The sequence below is a fragment of the Mustela putorius genome, unplaced genomic scaffold (assembly GCF_011764305.1).
Source record: "Mustela putorius furo isolate JIRA1106 unplaced genomic scaffold, ASM1176430v1.1 tig00003845_pilon_pilon_pilon, whole genome shotgun sequence".
NCBI classification, from domain to species: domain Eukaryota; kingdom Metazoa; phylum Chordata; class Mammalia; order Carnivora; family Mustelidae; genus Mustela; species Mustela putorius.
In genome coordinates, this window is record NW_025421998.1 from 34,200,505 (window position 1) to 34,219,871 (window position 19,367).

At 37.5% G+C, this 19,367-nt stretch overlaps 1 protein-coding gene across 4 annotated transcripts in view; it reads left to right on the top strand.

The window, feature by feature from the left end:
- CDK14 (cyclin dependent kinase 14) overlaps positions 1 to 19,367 on the top strand; it is a 599,713-nt gene that overhangs the window by 325,970 nt on the left and 254,376 nt on the right. For all 4 annotated transcript variants that reach the window (XM_045062692.1, XM_045062689.1, XM_045062690.1 and 1 more), the window contains one exon: positions 12,589 to 12,709. In XM_045062692.1, the coding sequence (XP_044918627.1) occupies positions 12,589 to 12,709 (121 nt within the window). The remainder of the gene's footprint in view (positions 1 to 12,588; positions 12,710 to 19,367) is intronic.

The following is a 19,367-nucleotide window of genomic DNA, read 5'->3' on the forward strand; positions in this document are numbered from 1 at the left end:
GGACTTGCTTTACATTTACATAACAGAAATTTTGCTATTAAGTTGGTTTTCTTAGAAGAAAGGAACAGTCAACCTCAAAGATAAATTCAGGTCTCTTTCTTTAATAAAACGGAACATGAGTAAGCTTTGAAATGATGTTTTTATACTGCTGCCCATCAAGGTTTAAAAAAAAAAAAAACCTATCAGATCTGGGCATACCTCCTTCTCTTCTTAAATTAACACTCTGAGAGGTAGCTAGGGCGCCACGTAGAATCAGAGGAACCTGGTGTCGTAGTTGGGATCTAAGCTGGTTTCACACGTCTGAGTCCTCCAGTTCCTAGTCTGGATCCTAGTGAGCAGGGACAAGGCCGTTCCGTGTCTGTGTGTGGTTTAGATAGACTTAGCCCTGTTTTAAGTATGGTCTTTTACAGAGGACTTGGTGTTATGTCAGGATGTGGAAGGGGTGGAGAGTGGTGGTAAGAAATGGAGCAGTCGTAAGACATGAATCTTGCTCATAGAGAGCTTGTCATATAGATGGAGAGGTAAACACGGAAATGAAAAGTTAAATAAAATCGTTTTATATACTTAACTGCCAAGTGAGCTGAATGGAAGATGACATGTGATGTAAAAATATAGAGGAGAGATTGATTACTTCTTGAGGTTTTATTTATCTAAATTTTAAACATATTAGTTTGAGAAATAATAGAATTTGTTAAGAAAGCATATCCATCACATTTATTATTATGAGCCAGTAGCTTATATATTAATAGCTTTATATGTCTTCCTATTTGTATCTAACATATATGTGAGCGGTATAAAAGAAAGAATTTATGTGTTTGGGTTTACTTCTAAATAACAATAACAAAAAAGGATCATGAGCTTTTTTGTGATTCACTTTTACTCACATTGGGTTTTTAAACATTTTGAAATCCAGGGACAGATACTCTATTGAGATCTGACAAAATGTCCCAAGGTATAAAGGTATAAAATAGGTGAAAGAAGAGGTACTGTGGATCAGGTGAATTGGCCATTCTCTCTGTTTGTCAGGACAATAAAGACTTGCCACCTGCTACAGGAACACTGTCTCAGGGCTTGAGGATAGGTGGCTGTTCTAAACATATATGTCGGTGCAACAGTAGACTCAGTGTGGGCTAGACACCACGCCAGGAGCTGGAGGAAAAGCAGATGAACTGTGGTCCTCCTTTTAGGGAAGCTGCAGTCTGGTGTGGGATGGAGGGCGGCTGACATGTGAGTGAAGGACTTGGCAGGTCCACTCAGCCTCGGGGCTTCATTCAGTCAGAGAAGAGCAAGGCTCATTACTGGACCGGTGAGGGGAGGGGAGGGCAAGTCAGGAAAGCTGCTGGAAGACTTGGCCAGAGTATAACTTTGAAGGACATGTAGGCATTCCAAGATCAGAGACCATGTTGTGCAAAGGAGCTGATGTGAAAGCAGATAATTACAGGTAATTTGCCTCAAACATAAAAAGGAAGGAATGGGAAGAAACAAGGCTGGAGTAATAGCAGGGGAGGTCTTTCGATTTTGGACTTTTAGGATAAATTCCAGAGAACCCATTAAGCTCTTTAGCAGAGAAGTGACCTGATCAGATGGTGTTTTAGTTCATGGTGACAGCCAATATGTTGTGAGTATTGTATGAGCCAAGTGTACTATGAAGCATTTCCTATGCATTTCTCATTTAATTCACACAAATACCCTGAGTCAGGTATGGTCCTTGTATTAGAGATCCTGGAGAGGAACAAAGGGCAGCTCAAATGGGTCAATAGAGGAGAATTTGAGGTAGGGACTATTTATGAAATTGTGGGCAGGATTGAAAATGTGAAACCCATCAGGCTAGCAATAGTGGGGGGCTTTTAACCAAGTCTTTACCAAGACCCCAAGATATAACTTGATCTCTGCTCAAACAGTATGATAAGAGAAAAAATTAAAAGCACAGGAGAAAATTCAGAAAAATAGGATCATAATTTAAAAGCCGTAAGCCATAAAATTAAAAAACAGTATGTATTTAGTTTGACCCAAATCTTTTTTTTCCCTTGAATTGGCTCGTTAATTTGAACTGATTTGGTTGGACATGTATTGTAAACACATTAAAACCTCTCAGTTAAAGTCACGTCAGAGGGCAACTGGGTGCTCAGTTAGTTAAGCTTGACTTCGGCTCAAGTCATGATCTTGAGGTTGTGGGATTGAGCCCTGCGTGTTGGGCTCACGCTCAGCACAGAGTGTGCTGGTCTCTCTTCCTCTGCTTCTCCTCCCCCCTCCCCAATAAATAAATAAAATCTTTAAAAATAAAGTTCATGTTAGTAAAGGACACCTCAGAAAAGCTCTTCTTTTTTTTTTTTTTTAAATGCTTTTTAAAAAAAAATTTTACTTGTTATTTGTCAGAGAGCACAAACAGGAGGAGCGGCAGGCAGAGGAAGGAGCAGGCTTCCCACTGTACAAGGAGCCCAGTAAGGGACCTGAGCCCAAGGCAACTGCTTAACCAGCTGAGCCACCCAGGCGTCCCCGGAAGAGTTTTTTCTTGTGTCATTATATGTCCTACAGATGAGCTTTGATCACACCTGAGTTTGAGATTTCTGGGGAAAAAGGGGGGAAGCAGAGCCCTCAGTGCCCTGTAAATTAAATATCCCCCCTCAGACTCCTTCCCTCCTTTCCTTTTCTTCCCTCCTTCCTTCTTTCCTCCCCTCCCCCCATTTCTTTCTCTCTCTCTCCCTTCCTTCCTTCCTTTCTTTCTTTCTTTCTTTCTTTCTTTCTTTCTTTCTTTCTTGTTTAACTATTCCCCTCTAAATTACAAGTCTCTGGCTAACTAGTTGCTTTCCACTTCAGAAAATATCAGCAGATGAGACCTCTTCTCATTCCAGCAGTTAGACCTTAAGTAAAGGTTTCTGAGCATTTCTCCAGAGTACTTCCTTACCAAATTTCTCTTTTCCTTGAGGGTCTGTTGTGTGATTGTTCTGTGAGGCTCTCTACACAACATCAGTCGTGTTCTCTCATTTCCTCATATTTTTGGAACCTCCTTCCAGTAAAACCAGCATGTGTTTTTCTTTAAAAGATTTTATGTATTTATTTGGGAGAGAGAGAGAGAGAGCATGAGCAGGTGAAAGGGCAAAGGGAGAGAGAGAGGAGGAAGCAGACTCCCCACTGAGCATGGAGCCTGATGGGGGACTCAATCCCAGGACCCCGGGATCATGGCCTGAGCCAAAGGCAGACGCTTAACTGGCTGAGCCCCCCAGACACCCCAAAAGCAGCTTGTGTTTTCTCCTCACTTCTCTTTCTTGTCTTCACCCTTTTGCTCTCCCTGTCCCACCAGGCTGACCTGCCCCCATTGCGGACTTGGGAGTCACTCATTCTCTGCCGCTCCATCTGCATGGAGCCCAGGAACACATTTGTTCCCAGATTCCCAGTCTTCTTGGAGATACAATGGCACTGCCTGTATTCATCCTGGCATAGCTACTTACTACTGTGTAACCTGGGATAAACCCATTTCCTTTCTGTTAAATTAGGATACCAATAATCATACTACTTTCTCGGTTGTTGTAATGACTAAATGATGTCATGTATGTAAAAACCTAATAGATTGTAACTTCTCATTAAAATCTCATCAGGTGTACACTCGCATATTCACTGATTTTTCATATTTTAGTATTATCTATAGTAAGACCAGGTAAAAATATTGTATTACCCCTACACACAACTTTTAAAAAAGTCTTAGGTGTTTTAGAAAGGAAATGGGAAGGATTTTCTCATAAACCTTCCAGAGGAACACTTTTAATTTTGTATTTTCCTTAAAAACTCAAAAATTAATGGAAGCATATGTTGTCATTTCAAATGTTATATATGTATGATGTCATTTTTATAATTGGCTTCTTATTAAACATAAAGGATATACCTCTGGCATAAAATCATAATTATTTTTACATAATTTGACCTAATTATAGTTGTGATGATTCAACAATCTTTCTTTAACACATACCAGTGTACACCCTTAGAATATTTGGTGTGTATATATATAAATACATGTTTATAACCAAATGGTCTAAAAGTTCTGAATAATATGTCTTGATTTAAGACTGAGAGTCTTATGGTGAACTTAGTATGTTTTACCTCTAATTTTTAAAAATTGGGGAAAAAGGTCGCCTGGGTGGCTCAGTCAATTGAGCATCCGACTCTTGGTTTTGGCTCAGGTCATGAGCTCAGAGTCATGAAATTAAGGCTCTGAGCTCAACGGGGAGTCTTCTTGGGACTCTCTCTCTGTCTCTGCCCCTCCCTCACTGCAATGTCTGTCTGTCTGCCTCTCTCTCAAATAAATAAATTATTTTAAAAAATAAAAATTTGGCGAAAACCAGCATGAATATGCATTCATCAAAATTGCCAATTTAGTCAGATTATGCAATTCATTTTCTGTACTGCGTTGTCATTTCACATTGGAATAATAACTATGGGTCTCACTAAATGAGAAGCAGAAACTAGAAAACGAAATGTAAGCCAGTGAGCTGTGAAAATGATGTCACACTCTGCTGGAAATGATTTCACATTCTCTGTGCATGTGGATGTGATGTGAGGGGTTCACTGAGGTAGAATTATTTACTTAAAGGCCTTTTTAAGAATTGGAGCTTACATGATCATCACACATTTAATTTTAGTAATATTTTCTTAGCATCACTGAGTTTTAGTACTTGGACAACTCAAAGTGACCTTAGTCTGATCCATGGGTCAGCAAAACTTTTTCTTAAAGGGCCAGATACTAAATGTAGCTTATGGGTCCCAGTCTGTGCCAACTACTCAGCTCTGCCGTTGAGCACAAAGTGGTAGATGATATGTGAATGAATGGATGTATCTGTGTTCCAGCAAAATTTATTTACAAAGACAGGTAGCTGGCTCACAGGCACCTGAGGAATCTGATCTCAGCCCTTTTTATTTTATGCATAACATAGCAAGCAAGCTTACATGATTTAATCGAGGAGATACAACTAACTAGTTAGTGTCAGAACCACTATCAGGCATTTAGTTTTTTCATGTCACAAGTCTTCCAAAATGTAGGCTAATGCTCTGATAACAGCATATCGCTCATATGGTAGTCAGCCAAAGGATTCTGACTGATTGGTCTTACCATCATCAGATCTGTTTCATTTAAAGAAGTATTTCCTAGAGCGGTATGTTGTTTTTAATTTCTATACAAAATAGAAAATAAAGTTTTTCTATTTGTGAAATTTAAGTATTTGAATATTTTCTTTCTTTCTTTCTTTCAAAGATTTTTTAAAATTTAAATTAAATTAGCCAGCATCTTTAGTTTTTCATACAATGTTCAATGAACCATTAGTTGCATTTAACACCCGGTTCTTATCACGTGCCCTCCTTAATGCCCATCACCCATTTACCCCATCGCCCCGTCCACCTCCACAACCCTCAGTTGCAGGTAGACTCAGGAGTCAGGAGTCTTTTTTACTTCTTTATTTGAGAGCAAGAGACAGAGCACGAGCAGTGGGGAACGGCAGCGGCAGAGGGAGAGACTCCCCACTGAGCAGGGAGCTGGACACCTTGATCCAGGGCCCCGAGGTCCTGACCTGAGCCAAAGGCAGACACTTAACCAGTTGAGCCATCCAGGCATCTCTGAATATTTTCTTTCTTTTTAGAATGTCTGTATTAAGATATTATGATTGTTTCTGTTATTTAAAATGCAGATTAAGAAAATCTTTATGATAGATAGTAATTAGGCATAACTTATTAACTTTAAAAATTCAAAGATAAGTAAATAAAATCAGAGCAAAATAGAATACTGCCTTAATATCTTTAAATGCCTTCTGCACTTAATTTCATTTTATTAGAATTTATCTTCAACGAATATTATTATTCAGTTGAAAGACTCTAACAGTTGCCAATCAAAACATTCTTAAGGGATTTTGGAATGCTGCAAAGACTAGCTTCTGTTAAAATAGAAATCTGGATGGAAAGGAAAACAAAGATGTTTCATCAAAGGAAAGAATTGTAATTCCAAAACTTTTTTTTCCACTGTAAGCAATACCATGTGATATTAAATATATGAAAGTACCCTCAAATATCCACATTTCCTGCTCCCTGTGATGGTAAAAATGGGCAAGGGAGATTGGAAAAATCAAGCTTTCATAGTGCTTATCGAGAAAGATTGAGCATTGAAGTCTTTTGTTATTTTTCACATTAAAAAATATTTCAACCAAATTTTAGTTTTCAGTTAAATTAAATTCAACAAGTGTAGGTCATTATTGTCTAGGATGTATTTTGAAATTCATAAATTTTGCCATGAACAGACTTGAGGTTTGTATAACAATCCAGCAAGACATGAGGAGTACCTAAGGAGGAAGAAAAGAGGGAAATTACAAAGTAAAATATGTTGAATTTTGTAATTTTATACATGGAAGGAACCTACAATCAAATGAGCCTTCTGGTTTTGGTGAATGGATGGATGCTGATGTTTATACGTTTTTTTTTTTTAAGGTTTATTTATTTATTTGACAGAGAGAGAGAGAGAGAGAGATCACAAGTACAAAGAGAGGCAGGCAGAGAGAGGGGGAAGCAGGCTCCCTGCTGAACAGAGAGCCCGATGCGGGAGTCTATCCCAGGACCCTGAGATCATGACCCGAGCTGAAGGCAGAGGCTTAACCCACTGAGCCACCCAGCAGCCCCGATGCTGATGTTTAGTGGTGAGTTCTAGAACACGGGAAGAGAAAACATTAGTTGGAGAATTAAGGGCAGGATAAATGTTTGTGATACCCATGTAAGATGAAGTGTACTTTTTAAAAATAGAAATCTAAAGGGGAAGATTGATGCTAGAGGTATTTATTTGGGATCATTAGCTTACAGAGAGTAACTAAAGCCATGGGAGTAAATAGTATCACCCAAGAAACGTCGTCAAGTACAAAGGGAAGAGGTTGAAGCCAGAACTCTGGAGGACACCAGAAGAAAATACTTTTTGTTTTGTGTGATGGTTGTTGATGGATACATTCTAGGAGCAGCAGTAAAGAATTTTCAGACTGCTTTAGCACATCACAAGATATTAATATAAATCCTCCAGGAGGAAGGGGACTCCATTAAAAATTTATATGAAAAAGGGGTACCTGGGTGGCTCAGTGGGTTAACCTGTGCCTTCAGCTCAGGTCATGATCCCAGGGTCCTGGGATCAAGCCCCGCATCAGGCACTCTGCTCCGTGGGGAGCCTGCTTCCCTCTCTCTCTCTCTCTGCCTGCTTCTCTGCCTTCTTGTGATCTCTCTGTCAAATAAATAAATAAAATCTTAAATAAAACCTTAAAAAAATTTATATGAAAAAAGACATTTCTGACCCATTTCCAGGACTATGGAAAATTAAAAAAAATGTATATATATGTATGTGTGTGTGTGTGTATGTATATAAGCATATATATGCCTATGTTTTTATATATATATATATATATATATATATATATATATATATATATATATATAGGACAGAGGGAGGCATATATATATGCCTTACACTATGGACTGGCTCATAGAATAGAGAAGTCTATTATATATATATATATATAATATATATATGCAGAGGGAGGCATATATATATGCCTTATGCTATGGACTGGCTCATTGAATAGAGAAGTCTTTTCCTTTCCAGCCTAAACTGCCAGATGATAAAATATTACCCAGGTATTTCGTGTCTGTTTGGAATCAAGTTGTGAAGAAAAGAGCTGCTCTCCTAGAAATACTGATTTTGTGATTAAGAGCAAAACACTCTTTTTTTGATTGTTTAGTTTGGGGAATGAGATATGTTGAGAAAGACGTGGGAGTTGCTGTAATATAAAAACAAAACTACTGAGAGACACAAAAGAGTGGCACATCCTGTGGGATATGGTGGAACCTATGTCTTTATAGCATATTTCAGTTGATATTTGCAAGCTCATCTTTCTTTTGCCATTACTCCACTTAATTAAAAAGAAACGAGTCATTGTTACCAGTTCTTTCTCAATTCCTTGGTCAAAGAATTGAGCAGAGACATGGGAGTTATCATTCTTGAACCCCTGTCCTAGGTTTAGCAACTTTCTTCATAAAATTAGAGGCTACTCAATCCCTAGCCAATCTTACCACATGCGCAAGGGATACATTGGAATTTGAAAGAGTAATGAGGTGTGCAGTGTGCGTGGAATATAAAATCTAACATGTATCTGTATACAGCTAAGAGAAAGTTTCCTGTTTTTGGAAACTGAAACAATTTACTAGTGAAATGCATTTACTCCTGGACTCATAGCGCATTTCCTGTACTGACATGCAGATGGCTGTAGGCACTTGTGGTTGGGGTCATGTTGAGTGCCCATAGGATATCTTTATGCCTATGCCTAGTGAGGAATGGGATAGTTCCAGATCTGAAACCTGTGACAGATGGAAGTTGGAGATTAGATGTTGTGAGAAATCACCTGTGGATGACATCAAAACATGGCATTAGCCACCGTTCGTTATACATATTTGTGAAAGCACTGGTTTGACTTGATAATCCTTGACAAAACCAGCAGTTAAGGGCAGATGGGGGAAGATCCCAGGAGACCACGCCACTCCCTATCTGAGAGGTCAAAGGAATAAATTTAAAAGAAGAGGAGTAGCCAGCAGTGTCCATTGCAGCTTTCAGAACTGTTAGATAAGGCCTGAAGGGTGTCCATTGGTTGATGCTAACCAACTACTAGTCTGTTGAGGTCGAATTTTGGAAGCATTATCTATCACACGATTTATTTTGTGCCCCGCCAGAGGGTAAAACCAGGCTCAGGGTGGTAGCCGATGTTGGGATCACCATGTTATAGAGATAATATAAAGGGATTCTTTCATTGGGTAAGAAGTTAATTATAAAGTTTAACTCATCTGGAAGTCTAAAATTCTTCTGTGCTAGCTAGTATCAAGGTTGCCCAACTTGGAATAACTGGCAGTAGGCTTTGAACAGCAGGACTTTTTACTCTCGTCTAGGGTTTCTCATGAGTTAGAAATGATAATGTGTTAAAGTGGGATACTCTGGATTGTTCTGTAAGCCATTTTAAGTGCCTGTAGGAACATGCACCCTTTCGTACGCACACACTCAGCTAAAGTGGTATTGTGCAAATAACTGTACTCATCTGTTGAGCATTACACTTTGCTTTTTGACTTTTAATTCAAACTAAGCATAATATAAGAAGTTTTGATAATAACCCATGAACTTCATCCTTTTTAAAAGGTGGTGTAGCTCTCTTCCTGTAGTGTAACCATAGCAACTGACAGGGAACAGAGAAAGAAAGCTTTCACACATGCTGTGCTAATTAATCCTGTCCTATAGTTTTTCCTTCAGCTGGAGGATGCAGTTTAATATATTCTGCATGAGTAAGTGTGTTTTGATGTATGACTGTAAATACATGGCGATATCTTTACCAAAAATATTTATTAAAAATATTGTTATATATTCCGACTTCAGGGTATACCCTTTTTTAAATTCTTTTTTTTTTTTTTGAGATTTTATTTATTTATTTGACAGACAAAGATCACAAGTAGGCAGAGAAGCAGGCAGAGAGAGGAGGAAGCAGGCTCCCTGCTGAGCAGAGAGCCCGATGCTGGGCTTATTCCCAGGACTCTGGGATCATGACCTGAGCCGAAGGCAGAGGCTTTAACCCACTGAGCCACCCAGATGCCCCTATTCTTCGTTTTAATAATTTGTTTCCTCCCTGAAAAATTTGGGAATCTGTATATCTTTTTAACTGAACAGTCATATTTTTAAGATGAAAGCCTTTTGTTTATCATCATATAGGACACCTTCCACAAGAAAATGTCTAAATTAACTATATTAAAGTGAGGTGGTAGAAGAGTTTTTCTCAAGCAATGCAGAGGAGTGTGTCTTTAAAATATAGTAAGATTCTTCAATATGACACATTAATATGCAGACCATTTAAAAACAACTTAACACCTTAAAAAGTTAGATATTACAAGCTCATTTTCACTCTTTATTTGGGAGCTACATGACCCATGTCAGCGGTGTTTGGGTAGTCCTTCACCTAAACTTGTGAGAAGGGGGAGAATAATGGAAACAAAGAACTTTGCCTTTTTATGTTTTTCATATTTAACCACTTTTACAAACTTATATTCAGAGTAAACATACTTGATCTGAAATCATATAGTTATTTAGATTTATACTGTTTCTAGGTTATTTTGAGGTCTTATTCTCTCTTTAAAACTGGAAATACCAAAAAACAAAAACAAAAACAAAAATACCAACCTGGAAATACCACAGGTTTCTTTAATTAGCCTGGTCTTCTCAGTTTTTTCATTCTCTCCTTCTTCTAGCCTAGTTTTCTGTCAAGAGGGTCTTAGAGGAGCCGAGGGATCCAGCCTCAATGTTTTTGGCATCGCATTTCACTTGATGAGAGCATATGGAACAAGTCAGAACCTATTTCAAGGACTTGTTCTTAGCTCTGTATAGAAACGTGCTCATTTGAGGAACTAAATCTTTTGATGGAATTATTAAATTCTGGAAACACTTTACCATCTAATTGTCCTACCTCTTGTGCAGTTTTACCTGAATTTAGGTAGGTTAAAACTTTGTAGAGAAAAGTGGAGGTTACTATGTAAATCTGTTATTAAAAGTAGTTGTTCCGGGGCACCTGGTTGGCTCACTCATTAAGCGTCTGCCTTTGGCTCAGGTCATGATCCCTGGGTCCTGGGATCAAGCCCTGCATTGGGATCCTGCTTCTCCCCCTCCCGCTCCCCCTGCTTGTATTCCCTCTCTTGCTGTCTCTGTCAAATAAATAAATAAAATATTTTAAAAAAAAATAGTTGTTCCATTCAGGTGCAGAAAAGTTGGGTACCATATATATATGTATGTATGTTTGTGTATAGTCTGTGTTTTAATATTGAATACTTATCAACATTAGCCAATTTATAATATACCATTATATTTTTTTAAGATTTTATTTATTTTTTGACAAAGAGAGACACAGCGAGAGAGGGAACACAAGCAGAAGGAGTGGGAGTGGGAGAAGCAGGCCTCCCACCAAGCAGGGAGCCCATTGTGGGGCTAGATCCCAGGACCCTGGGATCATCACTGAGCTGAAGGCAGATGCCTAAGGACTGAGCCACCCAGGCACCCCAGTATACCATTGTATTATTATAAAAACTGAATTGTAGAAAAAAATGAGTTATTATAACTGTAGTTGAATTAATTAGAAATTATTGGTCTTGTCAGCTGTCCTATTAATTTTAGCATTTTCATATAATACAGTAAAGGGAGTATCCAGTGTTTAATAAACAGCAGAAAAATCATGTTCCTAAACAGTAACATAAAAATATAAATTATCAACATTAAAATGAATGTGCTATGGTACATTTATTATAAAAATGTTATATGTGCTTTGAGCCTCACAGTGATAAATAACGGTTTTCACTTGTTATTAATGAACATACCCATATAAAAAGCTATCACATGGATTTTTTTTTTCTTTTGAGAAAGGACATCTATAGATTTTGTGATTTTTAAAAGAAGTTACATATTCATTGTAGAAAACTTGGGGGAAAAAAACCTTGAAAAATGTATTTAGTAAAGAAAAAAAAAAAACTGGAGGGGCGGCTGGGTGGCTCAGTCGGTTACGCATCCAAGTTTTGATTTTGGATTAGATCATGATCTCAGGGTAATGAGATCAAGCCCTGCCTCCTGCTCATGCTGGGCGTGGAGCCTTCTTAAGACTCTCTCTCTCCCTCTTCTTCTGTACCCCTCCCCAAAACAATAGCAGCAACAAAAGAAAAACCCAAAACTGGATAATCCCATTTTCCAGGGCTAACCACTGAAGACATTCAGATAGTTTCCGCCAGTCTTTTTTCTATGCTAAAGTACTTACTGTTACGAGGTCAAACTGAACATAATTCTTCACTTAACATATTACTGTGACCATTTTCTCATTTTTAAAGTTCTTAGAAAACACTTAATTTATCCTGTGGCATCTCATCATCTCTATGTTCCAAACTTAACTCTTCCTTTATCGTTATTTATGTAGGTGGTTTTCAAATAGAGTTTCCTGAACATTTTCCAGTAAGTATTTGACATACCACTGAAAGGAAATAGTAGTTTTGGGACAGCCCTTTGAGAAAAACATCATATTCTCTTCTTTCAGATTCATAATGCATATTAGAAAAATGAAGGGCACTAAGAAGCCTCACAGTATGAAGACCTGTTTTAACTTTTTAAACCATCTTTTCCCAAAATTATTTGACATTGGAATCTTTTCTCAAAATACTTACTTAAAACCCATAGAACTAGGGTTCCATGAAACTTCCTTCGGAAAGTCCAGGAGATTTCTAAGCTTCTGAGTAATGTCTAATAGTTTATGAATTGTTTGTTTGAAACTTTTCTGGAATTTTATCAGATTTATGATGCTTGATTAGGAAATATAAGTGATTATTGGTTACTAACATTATTTGAAACACGTAGGCAGCAATGTACTTTCCCCAGCCTTTCTAGTAATCTCAACATTGCATTTGTGATTCTGTATTACAGTGTCATGTTTGACCTTTTAAAACTGTGAGCCTTCAAATTAAAATTTCCTTGTCTTATTAATGCCTATTAAACTTCTTTGTGTTTCCTTTAATCTACAGGTCTTGCAAGAGCAAAATCTGTCCCTAGCCACACATACTCCAATGAAGTAGTTACCTTGTGGTACAGACCTCCAGATGTCCTCCTGGGCTCGACAGAATATTCCACCTGCCTTGACATGTGGTGAGAAATGGAAGATTTACTCTAGCTAATTTATCTGTAATGCGCAGTCTGGGTCATGCCTAGACAAACATTCTAACAGTTTGAATGAAGATTAATGGTTCAGGAGTGTTGGCCTGTGTGTGGCAGGATTGCGGGATTTTTTTAAAAAACATGATTGGGAATATTCCTTAATCAGAGGCTCCCTTGCACATGGTGTCTGGGAATCGTTCTTAATGGACAGGGGCGGAGATACTTTTCTGTCAGTACAGCGATTTTTCTCCCTGAGGGTCTTAATTCGTAGCTGTGTTTTGTAACAAGGAGGCATGTATCTCCAAACAGCAGCGTGGATTGGAAATAGTAGGAAGCATGTTTCCAGTCAACAACAAAGCTCAGATAAGTAGTCTAAAAATTTGGTGTAACTGTTAGTCACTAGATTTGGTGTAGTATACTCTTGAGAACTTGGTACAAATCATTCCAAATGAAACAAAACAATTACTTTTTAGAAATATCACGTAAGTTAAATTTCAGTAGAGTCTCAATTTCACATGGTGGTTTAGCAAAACTTAAAAACCTGCTATGGTGAGTGCTGTGAAGTGTGTAAACCTGGCGATTCACAGACCTGTACCCCTGGGGATAAAAATATATTATATGTTTATAAAAAAATAATAATAAATTAATTTAAAATAAAACCTGTTTAGGAGGCCCAAAGACTGACAAGATTTAATGCATAATTATTATTTATAAGGGATAATGAGTCCCCAGAGTGCCTGGGTGGTTCAGTGGGTTAAAAGTCTGCCTTTGGCTTAGATCATGATCCCAGGGTCCTGGGATCAAGCCTTGTGTCGGGTTTGCTGCTCAGTGGGGAGTCTGCTTCTTTCTCTCCCTCTGCCCCTCCCTGCCACTTGTGCTCTTGCTCTCTCTCTCTCAAATAAATAATTTTTAAAAATCTTAAAGTATAAAGTATAATGAGTTTCTAATCTAATGTGATCTAAATAAGGGAATAATCTTTTAGTACTCAGGAAAGTCTTCTAGAGACTCAAAAATGTCCTCTATTCATAGAAAAATCCCCTTTCTAGACTCAGGGTTGTGTTCAAAGTGAAACAAATCACATTGCACTTGTGCTGTTTTATCATAGGAATCACCTTCCATGAATGGTTATGCTCCCGTGTATGAAATTCAGTTACATGTTCTTACAACGTTTATGACCTCTATAAAACTTCAGCCTGCGTTGTTTATCTTCCTGCCGAGTACTTACTTCACTGTTTTTCCCTCAGTAATCTTGGCTTTTAGTAAATTAGGCTGTAATGAGGCCTGGCATCTTTCCTGATGTTTTTGATCCAAACATTTTACAGTAAGAAAACAATCAAGTTCCTTGTGATGTAGGGCACAGTGTAGATTTTCTTAATTTAGGCTCCAGCAACCCCTCCCCTCTCCACCCCTTCATAGCCCTCCCCTCCCCCACAGCCGAATAGGATTTCAGAATCTGTGAAGCCACTGAAAATATATGCAACATTTTATGTACACATGGATATATTTATTTTTATGGGGTGTAGATCTGTAGCTTTCAATAGAGCTATAAAAGAATCTGGGTCACTAAACAGCCTAAAATCTATGGTCATAAATTTTGTAATGCCTCATAATAAATTTAATACAAAGTTAATGCATATTCCAAAACACTGAGAATAAAGCTGACCATCTATCATTAAGAAGCTGAGCCAATTCATTTTTTCATCATACTTTTTTTTTTTCTTTTAGGATGGTTGTTTATACAAAATTTTTTTCCCCAAGACTAGGCAGAGGCTTGGGCAAAAGAAGTATTTTGATCATTAGTCATAATGGAGGTAAAGGTTGGAAATAAACGTCAGTTATCAGGATATCAGTTACTGTCTTTCTCATTCCCTTTGTTGTTCCTGTCTTACAGTTGATCATTATATCAATAATCATTAGTTAATATTCTTGAGTTATAATCATTAGTTAATCATTAGTTAATATTCTTGAGTTATGGAATGTTTTAATTTTTTGAGTATGAAAATTCTAGGTTGCCTTTCAATGAGGTCAGTTAAGGACTCTGCTAATAGAACATAGTTTGGAAATATTTGTGGCTTGGAGCCAGTTTCGTCTTTTAGTGCTTGGCAGTCCAGTTAAGTCTCTACACTCATAATCGGAAGAAGCTGTTTTTTATACACTACTGGCTAATTTTTTCCAAACCTTTAAAAGTGCTCTTTAAAGTACAAAGAACCACATGGATTATGACTTGCTGATATGTCTGTTTCTGATACATGGTATTTGATTTCTACCCACCCACCCTTTTTTCTTTCACATGTGTCTACATGTGCACGTGTGTGTGTGTGTGTGTGTGTGTGTGTGTGTGTGTGTGTGTGTGTTCATCCTCTTGAAGAAGGCTTGGGTTCTTTCTGCCAATTTGCTTTAAACAGAGACATAATAAAGCATAAGAAGAAGACTATTATTTAAGGGGAAGGGAGGAAAACTGATACAAAATAGAAGACCCCGAATGCCCTTTTGTCTGCATGCCAAGGTTATTCATTGCCAAAACCAAATAGTAAATGTGTTGTGTTTGAGCAGTTCCCATGCTTATTGGCTTTCCATTTTCAAGCCCTAAAATCTGAGTTATGTCTACGCTGTGCCTGTCATTCTGACTGTAATTTCATCCCAAGCCATTTTCTAAAAGCCATTTTGTTATTATTCTATAAGTCCTAGAAAATATATATATATTTTCAGTTAGAAGTTCACAGGGCACTGATTTTTGCATAATCTATGACATCAATGCTGGGTATTCACAGAACGAGACATGGGACTGTAATTGAGTCATGGCTCAGCTGCACCAAGGAGAAGTGCAAATATGAATGCACGGACAATAGCGGGGAGGCAGGTGGAAGTGGGTTCAGGCTATTTTTCCAGTTCATTTACCATCCTGGGGCAGTAGGGTAGTAACTAAAACCTAACAATCCCTACACAGTGTTACATTTCCCAGTTTTCTGTTTAAATAGCCAGAGGCAATAAAAATATTAATGAAGACACATATGCATTAACATTGGCAGCAAGTGATGGAAAATCAGAACGCTCCATGAGATGATTTACTGCTCTAGGTCTCCAGGACCGTGGCAGTGTGGAAACAAATGTGCAGTTCGAGAACTCAGCAGGAAACCTAGGTTTTGATACTTTTGTCTCCCTCCATGACGAAGGATTTAAGCAGAGGAATCAAATTGGACATTGTCTCATATATAACTTCTCTTAATTCTTGGATTTTATAACTCTTCAAAGTCAAGGCATAAGAAATCATCTTTAAGCTTCTAAACCAAAAGGCTTGTGAAGGACTGAGAACCACATTATAAGAAGTGCCAGCGTGAAAAGCAGCTTATCTGTGTAGTTCCTCCCCTGTTGGGGAGTTATGCTGTAGCCGTGGATGTTATTGCTATAAATAAGCTTTAGGTTTCTTTACAGAAGCTCATAAATGTCTTTAGAGTGGCATTTGTTTTCTAAAGCGGAAGGCCACTTGGGATTATTTTAAGGGATTAATTTTTAACATATGGTGACTAATGTAGCTAATAAATAATAGTATCTCATCAACATCACAGTGCTTCTGGGGCCACGATGTCTGTGGCTCTACCTTGTGGCATCAGTGACAGTGTTCCCCAACACAACGTGTGAAGAACGAGAGCGCACCCGTCTCTTCCTTTCATCATCTTTTTAAAAGCTAATTAACATATTAACTATGCTTGTCAAAATGTGGGGCAAATCATTTATAAATAAGCCTGTCAAATGTAATGAGATTGCATATTAAATCATCCTTTTCTCTATTACATCTCTGATTTAAGATTAAAATTAATTTATTTAACATTGTAGCAGCTGGGTGATTAGAAAAAAATTTCCATACTAGTCTTGATATATAGAAAAATGTCTGTCTCTAAATTGATTTTGCATAGATCAGAGAAGAAATTGCCTATTTATTGAGTATTATAAGGCTGTGTAGCATTGATTTTTATTAAATAAGACTAATCACCATACATATTGGCAATGTATGGAGTTCTGCCATCATCCTTAATGACTGCTCCTGAACCAGGGAAATTTATGAAATAAAATAAGGACTTCCTAGGACTCAGGTTTGTTTTCCAGTGTTTTAAGAGAGAGAATCATAAAGAAGTTCTACTAGAGTGCCCATCCTGAAGATAAATTTGTTCTATATGAGGTCCTGTGTTGAGAAACTGAGTGACAGAAATAATAGTAATCGAGTCTAAGAAATAGTAATCATAATAGTAACAATAATAGATATCTTATTGGACACAAACTGTACTCTAAGTTTCTATTCTGCATTTTTGTCTTTTACATGTTAATTATTATCCTAGTGCACCATGATGCGGTGGAAGAAAACAAAACACAGAGAGACTAAGTAAGATAGTAAAGTTCATTTAGTTAGTAAATAGAGATAGCGTGCAAACTTAGGGCTAACTCATTGCAAAGCCCTTTCTTTACATAATCTCTTCTTAAGATGATTTCTAAGAAATTGGTTTTTGTTTTACCAATAAAGTGATTCTGAAACACAAATATGGTAAAATTCCATTTTTATAATTTAGGTTATGCTCTGAGTCATTTTGGATCCTTTATGTGCTTCGAATAAAGTAGGTGGCTTTCACTCTCCCTCAGCTGGTTTATGGACTGCCTTTCTCCACTCATGTCAGTGTTCTGTGTCATGTGGTTTTACATGTAACTTTATTCAAGGAGGAATTTCTTTGAAATAAACTTAAAATGTGAATCACTGGATTGAATCCATTTTCACGAGACCTGTATCGATGCTGGCATGTATTTTCCAAACTCACCATTACTCATTTACCACTCCTACTAAAATGAATGAATCCACTTTAGAAAGAGTGGTAGTGGGACACCTGGATGGCACAGTCAGTTGGGTGCCTGGCTCAGATCATGATTTCAGGGTCCTGAGATCGAGCCCTGCGTCAGGCTCCATACTCAGTATGGAGTCTACTGAAGACTTTTTCTCCCTCTCCCTCTGCCCCTCCCCACTACTCTCTCTTTCTCCTTCTCTCTCTCTAATAAATGAGTAAATCTTAAAAAACTGTATACATTCAAAAAGAATGGTAATAAGAATGAGAATTAGAGTGCAGGAGCTACATAAATTCATCTATCTGTCAACATTATTTACACATTTTCTTACTAATCGGTTCATAAGACCAAAGAGGATTCAAATCAGTCACTGTCCAAGGTAACAGCTCTTTAAGAGCTCTTGAGAATTCAAATAATACTTGCTTACATAATACATGACCCAATGACACTGAGGTAGCCACTGATGATGCAATAGAACATAACAAAAGAACAGGGCATAGTCAGACAGGCATCTAGGTGGTTGAAAGCTGAGCTCATGAGGCAACTGTAGTTTCTGAGCCCATTTCTACTACTAGAGTCCCTTAAATTAGGAAGACCGTGTAGTATAGGATCCATACCAGGATACTTTTGAAAGTTAATAGTTATTCTGCTAGGGCAACAGGTGAAAAATAGAGACTTAACTGTGGCATGTGGCCATCTTTCTCATAAAGCACTAGAGCAATAATTTGTTAAATACTAGTAGTCAGAAGATCATTAATGCATTTGAGTGCTTAATTCAGACCTAAGGACTGCTGGCTGCAAACTCATGATTCCTAAGTAGAAAACTTCTATTACATTTCTTAATGATGAATTATCTCCAAAAGTACAAGTCTTAAGTGTTAGATTATTATGGTATTATAGAGTGGCTGCCAAAGTGTTGAATTTAGCAATGGCTTTGGTGTGCAGAGGGACCAGTTCTATTTTTCTATCAAAAGCTTAGCATGGTTATGGTTTTTACATCCCCTCTTTGTTCATCAGTGTATGTTTATGAGAGAAACAGTGTATGTGTGTTTTTAATGGTTATGTGCGGTCACTTAAAAGTGATAATTTTACTGAATAATAATATATAAAATGAGGTACTATGTGTAGTCTTCACTACTGACTATTTTAAAAATAAATTAAAATTTCCCTATTTTTATCAAAGTTGACAAAGTTCATGGCTATCCACAAATGGATTTTTAGATGATTTTTGAGGAGCCAATCACCATGATTAAGTTTCACAATATTAGGAAAGCCCTTGGTATATTCAGCTGCCTCATTGGTTTGTGAGAATAGCTAAGAGATGGTTGAATGTGAGACCCCTTAGAAAATTTAAAACTCCACAAATGCTGAGAATAGTTTTCTTATCAGCTTTTAATATATTAATCAGTTAACCCAAATATATTGTGTTTCTGTTGAAGTATTGCATCCAAGGGTGCTACAGGATACATCAAAGAAATGGAAGATGCTACATTTGGTTTTAGGGAGATTAACATACTGTTTATATCTAGAGAATTAGGAATTTTGGCCAAGGATGTTCTTCTCATCTTACTTTTGTGTGTGTATGTATGTGTTTAATTTGGAATTACATAAATTAAGTTCCTCAGATTTAGAGAACATTGAATGTACACTAGCACCTTTTATGTTTTGATTTATATATTTGGTCATGTAGGAATCTGAAATGAGTTCTTTAATCACGTAACTAGCAGTGGCTTGCTGTGTAAAGGAGAGGCAAAGTTGTAGTGGAAAACACGTTAGAAGCATAAATTAGTCTCTGCCACTCCTTACCTAGAGGGTGATATTG